The 9,246-nt window shown below is 42.8% G+C and overlaps 1 protein-coding gene across 2 annotated transcripts in view; it reads right to left on the reverse strand.

Moving 5' to 3' along the window:
* Positions 1–9,246, reverse strand: part of YTHDF2 (YTH N6-methyladenosine RNA binding protein 2) — a 38,355-nt gene that overhangs the window by 24,251 nt on the left and 4,858 nt on the right. The window contains exon 4 of one of the 2 annotated variants that reach the window (XM_003800768.1): positions 6,410–7,990. In XM_003800768.1, coding sequence (XP_003800816.1) covers positions 6,410–7,990 — 1,581 coding nt within the window. Of the gene's footprint in view, positions 1–5,590; positions 7,991–9,246 lie in introns of those variants that run through there. The other variant, XM_023507454.1, reaches the window with a different exon arrangement.

Below are 9,246 nucleotides of genomic sequence, written 5' to 3' on the forward strand. Positions count from 1 at the left end.
GAGTTGGAGGTTGCTGTGAGCTGTAATGCCACGGCACTCTACCCAGGGGGACAGCTTGAGGCTCTGTCTCAAAAAAAAAAAAGGGGTTACAGCACCATCCACATAACACCAAAGCTGTTGGATTTGAACCTGGCCTAGGCTGGCTAAGTAACAATGGCAAACACAACAAAAATAGCCGGGCATTGTAGCGGGCGCCTATAGTCCCAGCTATTTGGGAGGCTAAAGCAAGAGAATCGCTCAAGCCTAAGAGTTAAGAGGTTGCTGTGAGGTGTGACACCACAGCACTCTGAGGACAACATAAAACTCTCAAAAACAAAAAAACACCTAAAAATCTCAAGCTATTTCTACCATAACCCAAATTTTCTCTATATTTTGTCTCTCTCATCTCCATTAGTGGCTTTCCAGTTATTCAGAAAAATCACTTATCTAAGTACCCAACTCACCGTAACATTATGCTTGAAGACTAAGAATTATTCCTTAGTCCTCTCCACTAGACTGCTTCCCTTATTTTTTACTTGTAGTTAAAAGGCTAGAAAACATAAAACAAAAATTAAACCAATCACGATTTTTATGAGGTTTTTTGAGACAGAGTCTCAGTATGTTGCCCTGGGTAGGTGCCATGCTGTCACAGCTCACAGCAACCTCAAACTCTTAGGCTTAAGTAATTCAATTCTCTTGCCTCAGACTCCCAAGTAGCTGAAACTACACGTGCCCGCCACAACACCCACCTATGTTTTTGTTTTTATCATTATTTAGCAGGCCCAGGCGAGTTTGAATCTGCCAGCCCCAGGTGTATGTGACCAGTGCCCTATCCACTGAGCTATGGGTGCTGAGTCTTTTATGAGGTTTCTTAAAAAAGCATCACTAGGGCGGTGCCTGTGGCTCAGTGAGTAGGGCGCTGGTCCCATATACTGAGTGTGGCGGGTTCAAACCTGGCCACGGCCAAACTGCAACAACAACAACAACAAAATAGCTGGGCATTGTGGCAGGCACCTATAGTCCCAGTTACTTGAGAGGCTGAGGCAAGAGAATCGCCTAAGCCCAAGAGCTGGAGATTGCTGTGTGCTAGGATGTCACAGCACTCTACTGAGGGCAACAAAAACTGTCTCTTAAAAAAAAAAAAAATCACTAATGAATAGAGTAAGTAACTCTCCCTTTCTGTTAGGCAATTCCAAAGATGAGTCTAAAGAGAAAGGTTCTTAACTCTCACTGTTGCCTTCTTCAGGATAATAGCTATACAATAATTCCCTCAAAAAAAAAAAAAAGAAAAAATCAGGGGGCTCAGTGCCTGAGGCTCAAGTGGCTAAGGCACCAGCCACATACACCTAAGGTAGTGAGTTCGAATCCAGCCAGGCCCGCCAAACAATGACGGCTGCAACCAAAAAAAATAGCTGGGCATTGTGGTGGGCGCCTCTGGTCCCAGCTACTTGGGAGATGGAGGCAGGATATTCGCTTAAGCCCAAGAGTTGAAGGTTCTGTGAGCTGTGATGCCACAGTACTCTACCCAGGGGGACAGCTTGAGGCTTTGTCTCAAAAAAATCAGGGAAAATGAAAAGGTCCATATGCCAATAAACCAAATATAACATAGTCAAGACTTCCAAAAAGTATATACCCTTATCTAAATGCTAAACGACAAGTGTAAATTAGTATTTATACAAAAAGATGTTTAGTGTAATTTTCTTTCTTTTTTTTTTTTTGAGACAGAGACTTTGTTGCCCTTGTTAGAGTGCTGTGGTGTCAAACTGACAGCAACCTCAAACTCTTGGGCTTAAGGGATTCTCTTGCCTCAGTCTCCCAAGTAAGTAGCTGGGACTACAGGGAGCCACCATAACACCTGGCTATTTTTAGTGACCGGGTCTTGCTCTGGCTCAGGCTGGAGTTCAGGCAATCTACCCATCTCAGCCTCCCAGAGTGCTAGGATTACAGGAGTGAGCCACCTCCCCAGCCTATAGTGTTAATTTTAAACTGGAAAATGTTACAAAAATAAAAATACAATTTTTTTTTTTTTTTGAGACAGAGCCTCAAGCTGTCACCCTGGGTAGAGTACCATGACATCACAGCTCACAGCAACCTCCAACTCCTGGGCTTAAGAGATTCTCCTGCCTCTGCCTCCCAAGCAGCTGGGACTACAGACGCCCACCGTAATGCCTGGCTATTTTTTGTTTACAGCCGTCATTGTTTGGCAGGCCCAGGCTGGATTCAAACCCACCAGAGCTCAGGTATATGTATGTGGCTGGCACCTTAGCTACTTGAGCCACAGGCACCAAGCCAAAAATATGAAGTTCTGACATTCCTAACTGTTCAACAATTAGGGATTCGTAAATTACCTATCTATAGACAGAATACTACGAAGCCATCAAGAGTGCTGTCCCAGAGGAATATTGAAAAACTGGGGAAATTACAAATAAATGTAGAAAACATATTACAAAACAGTATCTGGGATGGGTATAGTGTCTCTCGCCTATAATCCTAGCACTCTGAGAGGCCGAGGCCAGTGTATCAACTGAGCTCAGGAATTTGAGATCAGCCTGAGCAAGAGACCCTTGTCTGCACTAAAAAAGGGGGTGAAAAAAATTAATCAAGTATTGTGGTGGGCACCTATAAAGTTTGAGGGTGCTGAGAGCTATGATGCCACAGCACTCTACCCATGGCAACAGAATGAAGCTGTCTCAATACTGTAAGTTTCAAGTCTGACAGATATGAGGTTCTGAGATACCAAATTAGATCATGTGACAGAAAAGTCAGTAACAGCACTAGGCAAAAAAAGGCTGTGGCTCTGCTTCACTGTTTTCTACCAAGATATATGCCCAATCATGAAACTTTACAACAGCTATGACATCTTCAGCATGTTTAACTACTGTCCTCCTTATTGAGTTATCATCCCTATTTATCATAAAAATTTTTGAAATAGAATGAATACCACAAAAGTACACACAAACATCTCACCTGAAGAAGTCTCAATGGGCTGTGAGCCCCCAATCTCATAAAAGTTGCTTGTTCCTGGACGTCTGTTAAAGATTCTAAGCTAGTTTATAGTCACTAAGACCATACTAACTGAAACGGTACCTGGGCTTAAGATCTTCCCCAAACCTCAGCAGCTCTTTTTATAAAAAGTAAACTAAAAAGTAATCTAAGTATAATCCAACCTTTTACTTTTTTTTTTTTATTTGGTGCTTTGTTCACCAGCGTGGGAACAAGTAGAGTCATCATTCATCAAGAAAGACTCTATGCAATTGTCTTTTTTTTTTGAGACAGAGCCTCAAGCTGTCTCCCTGGGTAGAGTGCTGTGGCATCACAGCTCACAGCAACCTCCAACTCCTGGGCTCAAGCGAGTCTCCTGCCTCCGCCTCCCAAGTAGCTGGGGCCACAGGCGCCCACCACAATGCCCGGCTATTTTTGGTTGCAGCCGTCATTGTTGTTTGGCAGGCCCAGGCTGGATTAGGTGTATGTGGCTGGCGCCTTAGCTGCTTAAGCCACAGGTGCTGAGCCGACAGTCACTATTTCACCCATGGTAGAGAGCTGTGGTGTCACAGCTCACAGCAACCTCAACTCTTGGGCTTAAGCGATTCTTATGCCTCAGCCTCCCAAGTAGCTGGGACTACAGGCACCTGCCACAACACCTAGATATTTTTTGGTTGCAGTTGTCATTGTTTAGCAGGCCTGGACCAGGCTTGAATCCACCACCTTTGGTGTATGTGGCTGGTATCCTACTATGAGCTACAGGCGCTGAGCCAAAAGCAGCATAGTTTTAGTTATCATAACCAAGACCCTAAACCTTTATTTTAGACTTATTCCATGAAAACATTAGAAAGTTGGTTAGGGCGGCGCCTGTGGCTCAAAGGGGTAGGGCACCGGCCCCATATGCCAGAGGTGGTGGGTTCAAACCCAGCCATGGCCAAAAACTGGAGGAAAAAAAAAAAAAGTTGGTCAGTTCTAACTTATGAATCTTACATCTTAAAAAGTTCAGTTATCACTCATTGAACCACTCTAGTGAACATAATCCACATACATACTTGCTTAAAAATTAACATAAATTTTTTAAAAGTTAAATTAACAAAACCCAAATTTGCTGCTTCATATTTAAGCCCATTTCCCCACTGGTCCTAACACCTATAAGTTTATCTTACCATCTATGCTGTGCCTTCCTAAAACAATTCATCTTTTCCTTCCTGCTTTTTTTTTTTTTGAGAGTTTCACTTACTAACCCTTGGTGTCACAGCTCACAGCAACCTCCAACTCCTCGGCTTAGGCAATTCTCTTGCCTCAGCCTCCCAAGTAGCTGGGACTACAGGTGCCCACTACAACGTCCAGCTATTTTTTTTGTTGCAGTTTGGCCGGGGCTAGGTTTGAACCCATCATCCTCGGTATATGGGGCTAGTGCCCTACTCACTTGAATCACAGGTGCTGCCCTTCTTCCTGCTTTTAATCACAAGATGTAGAACAAAATTTTGCAAGATGAAGGAAAGCTGAATCATAGTATTAGATAGTACATATTTCAAGTGGTTAAACCAAGCACCCAGATGCCTCTCACATAATCATAGTATTAGATAGTACATATTTCAAGTGGTTAAACCAAGCACCCAGATGCCTCTCACATATGTTCATATGCTATGCTACTACATGATACCTAAAAGGTCATGGCCTCCTTACTTGTTCCTCTAGAAAAGTGGTTCTCAACTTTCCTAATGCCTCCTAATGCCGCCAACCCTTTAATACAGTTCCTCATGTTGTGGTGACCCCCAATCATAAAATTATTTTCGTTGCTACTTCATAACATAACTGTAATTTTGCTACTGTTATGAATCGCAATGTAAACATCTGATATACAGGATGTATTTTCATTGTTACAAATGGGTCGCAACTCACAGGTTGAGAACTGCTGCTCTAGAAACAGGAGCATGAGAAGACATTCTTAGAACCCATCAGATGTCCAGCAAAAAGCATCAGAAAATTAACTTCTATAAAATATGGCAGATTTTAAGTTAAACTGTTAAGCATTCGGAAGAAGGACGTTTAAAGGATATCAAAAAGGAGGGTTTCTCTTGTCAGCCAACTTGTCAATAACCTGGTTCTTTATCCCTTATGTTTTAAGTGTTACCCCCATTTACATTAGTCTGTACACAACACATGGTAAAATGGCCAACTACCCGTCCTTTAGCCTAACTAATGTACCTCCAAGTAGACAAGAAGCCCTCTTTTCACTGCTCAAGGCAGTAGGGTTTTGTAGCAGTATTAACAAGTGCCTCAGATCCTGGACCATATACAAGATCCTTAAGAATTGTACTTGAGGCTAACCAACACAGGATTCTCAGTCATTAATATGTAGATTATCAAAGGAAAAAAAGAGGCTCGGTGCCTGTAGCTTCATGTAGCTCAGCAGCTAGTCACATTCACTGCTAGTCCCATTCACTGGAGCTGGCATATTCTAATCCAACCTGGGCCTGCCAAACAGCTGCGTGGGAGGCTGAGGCAAGAGAATCACTTAAGCGAAGAGTTTGAGGTTGCTGTGAGCTGTGACACCACTGCACTCTTACCGAGAATGACATAGTGAGATTCTGTCTCAAAAAAAAAAAAAAAAAAATTTTTGTCCATAATCTTTTCACCTACTTATATGCTAGAATGTGTGAGTCTTAAATGTGATCTGCCCAAACCAGTTTATTGTTTTTACACCATCCTCCTGAAATTTACATTCACTCAATACCCACAGAGAAAGTACTACCAAGTCTTTCAAGTAAATTCAACTCAAGTTTACATCCATTTTCCCCAAGATTCTCTCGTTATAGAGGAAACCAGGATAAGCAACTCTTCCAAGAAAGTAACAAAATGTTAAAAGTGAGAGATCAGCTTTTTCTGTTTTCCAAGTTTAACATATTAAGCCTTAACTTTCCTAATGAGAAAAAGTGATTAAACTGAACACCACACAGAACAAAAACAAGGAATAAAGCTCTGAAAAACACTGCCAATGGTTACAGAAGGCAGAAAAGTTATTCCAGGGGTTAATGACACATCAATTCTTGAAAATAACCACAAAACCCAGCTAGGCCAAGTTAATTCCAAGAGAGAACTTTTACATTCTTCTCTGCCATATTATAGCCTCAATCTTTTCCTACTTTAATATTCCACGGTTTTATCACTCCAATTATTCCCTTTTCATTTCCTTCAGACTTATTCTTCACCTCTTTCTGGATCGTGTAACTTCAATTTCTGTATTGTTGGTTTTCCTTTAAAAGCCTGTATTTCTGTCCTCCACTAATGTTCTTACAGTCTTTCACACTAGGGTTCAAATTAAGACTGAACAGTTAAGTGATACTGTGTTAATTTACAGATTTTATTAATGTTTCACTACATCATAGCTCTCCTGTTTCTAGTTCCTTCTTCCCTAAAGTCTTAAGAAGGGTAAGCGGGTTACCTTTTTAACACTTTCTTCTTCCTCTTGGCGTTTCTCATAGTGTGAGAAGTCATCAAAAATGGAAGTGGTGTGCTTGTAGCTGGCTATGATTTTCAACACCTGCTTAGCCTTTTCCAGAGGCACTTCCTGAGTGTCCCTGGAGTTGGTCACTGGTTTATTCTCGTTGTTCTCTAGGCGAATGTGTCGCAGTTGGCTATTAGGAACGTCCTTCACAAAAATCCACCTGACATCAAAACGACCCTTCCATTTGTCCTGGGACCACACACCTGCACATGTGTTGTAGTCCACAGCAGATTTCATTTCTGCAACGCCACAGAAGTGTCCACTACCGTTGACACTGAAAAGTAAGTAAACGGGGCCTTTCCCGTTCATGGAACGATAAGCAGCATCCAGTCTCTTGTTACCATGCTCTGTGCTGCACCAGATATTATACTTAATGGAACGGTGGATATCGTCCTCAGAGTAGCTCTTAATGATGAAAACCCGGCCATGTTTCAGATTCCAGTCAAAATCCTTGGGGTTATAGTTATTAATGGACCGTAGCTTCTCCAACACAGGGTGGGGTTCTGAAGTAGATCCAGAACCAGCCTGAGACTGTCCTACTCCATTACCATCCACCCCATTATGACCGAACCCACTGCCACGGTTCCGAGGTGCTACCCAGCGGGTTGGCTGAGCGGCCTGTTGCTGGACTGAGAGCTGGGCAGGCTGTGGTGGAGGTGGAGGCAATGGCTGTGTCTGTTGCCCTACTGATGCTTGAGCCACTGGTGGGCTATTGTTAGCCTGCTGACCTACAGGCTGAGGAGACCCCTGGGTTGGCTGACCTATATTCTGAACCAAAGCCTGTGAGGGGGTTTTTGCCACAGGACCCTTGTTATCCCAAGTTCCAATATCCATGTTATGCTTTATTGGGGGTGGTGGAAGACTTGACCCTGCAATGCCATTCTTGGTCTTCAGTTTAGGTTGCTGTTTTGCAGGCTTACTAGCAATGTCAGCCCAAGATGCTGGTTTTGGAGGAGCAATGGTAGCTGGAGGCAAACTATTAGAAGCCACAATGTTACTAGTAATGGACCCACTACCAACAGCAGAGCCTACAACTTTTGGAACATTGCTTGCAACTTCTGTGCTACCCAACTTCAGTGCTGCCATCCCTTGGTCTATTGTATTCATGCCAGGAGCCTTATTGAGGGTCTCATTAGCAAAAGCTGACTGTCCGTCAATCATGGCTCCACCTAAGGAGCTAGGTGCATAAGCATAATTGCTACTGTATCCAGAGCTCTGAGTAGACTGTCCCTGAGAACTGTTATTTCCCCATGCTGAGAAGTCAATCCCACTGGGAAAGAAATTAAAACCATGCTGACCAAGAAATGGAGTGCTACCTAGGGCTCCTGGCTGCCCGAACATTGCATCTGGTAGGAAGTGGGGCTCTCCGTTGCTCAGTTGTCCATAAGAAGTTAGATAGGGCATGGCTGTGTCACCCCCAGTAGACCAAGCAGCTTCACCCAAAGAATAGGAGAAGCCAATGGAGGGACTGTAGTAACTGGGTAAGTAGGAGTCTGACATGGCAGTATATGCATTATTCTGTGGAAGAAAAAAAGGCAAATAAATCAAAACAAAATTACATCAGGATATTTCCTCCCCACTTAGTCACACAAATTATTTCAACCATTACTACAAAAAAAGGGTAGCACATTCAGACAATCTTCTAAACTGAGTAGCATTTTCATGTTAAGAAATTTTGATATAAGAACTATGAAATGTGTATTTAAACTTTAAAGCTAAGCTAACCTAGACAGTGAATGTGGGCCTTTAATGCTACAATTCAGAAAAGGAAAAATGCAAGAGATTCACCAACAGTTGAAGTCTCAAGTACTGAGATGGTTTTATTAAAACAAATTATCTTTGCAGTTAAAGGAGTGTGAATTTTGGCAGAATAGTGTTTTAAAGTTTCCTATTTAAACCAGGCAATAATAGGTCAAGCAAGACAACAAAAAAATAGAAATTTCAAGTTCCAGCCCAAATGTCTGTGTAGCTATTCCTCAATCACTAAAATACAAGGTTCACTACCTATAATTTACGGTGTTAGCCTCTTGGCAAACTATGTGAGAACGTCAATAGAGACCACTATTTAATTAGAACCTGGAAAAATACACGGTAGCTTCCCACAGATTTTTTTTTTTTTAAGGAGTCAGGGTCTTACTCTGTCGCTCAGGCTAAATGCAGCATTGTCATCATAGCTCACCAGAAACTCAAACTCTTGAGCTCAAATGATCCTCCTGCCTCAGCCTTCCCAGTAGCTAGGACTACAGGTGCACATCACCACATCTGCTTACATTTGTAGGGGAGGGGTCTCACAATATTGCCCAACCTGGTCTTGAACTCCTGGCCTTGGTCTCTCAAAGCTCTGGGATTAATTAGCTGGGTGTGGTATAGCACACACCTGTGGTCCCCATTACTAGGGAGGCTGGACCAGGAGAATCCCTCAAGCCCAGGGGTTTGAGGCTATTGTGAGCTATGATGATGCTTGATGCTACTGTACTCTAAATCCAGTTATCAAAACTGAACCCTGTCTCAAAAAAAAAAAAAAAAAAAAAAAGAGGGGCTGGGATTACAGGTATGAGCTACTGCATTTGGCCTAGGGGTTTTAAAATGAGAAAACAATATTGCTACCTTCTTTGCTTCAACTATACAACAGCTCCAAGCTGAAATACATACCTAACTTTTCCATTAAAACTATGAAAAGTGGCTCGGCGCCTATAGCTCAACCGGCTAAGGCGCCAGCCACGTACACCTAAGGTGGCGGGTTCGAATCCCCAGCCCGGACCCGCCAAACAACA

Source organism: Otolemur garnettii, unplaced genomic scaffold (assembly GCF_000181295.1).
Source record: "Otolemur garnettii isolate 467f Iridium unplaced genomic scaffold, OtoGar3 scaffold00184, whole genome shotgun sequence".
Classification (NCBI taxonomy): domain Eukaryota; kingdom Metazoa; phylum Chordata; class Mammalia; order Primates; family Galagidae; genus Otolemur; species Otolemur garnettii.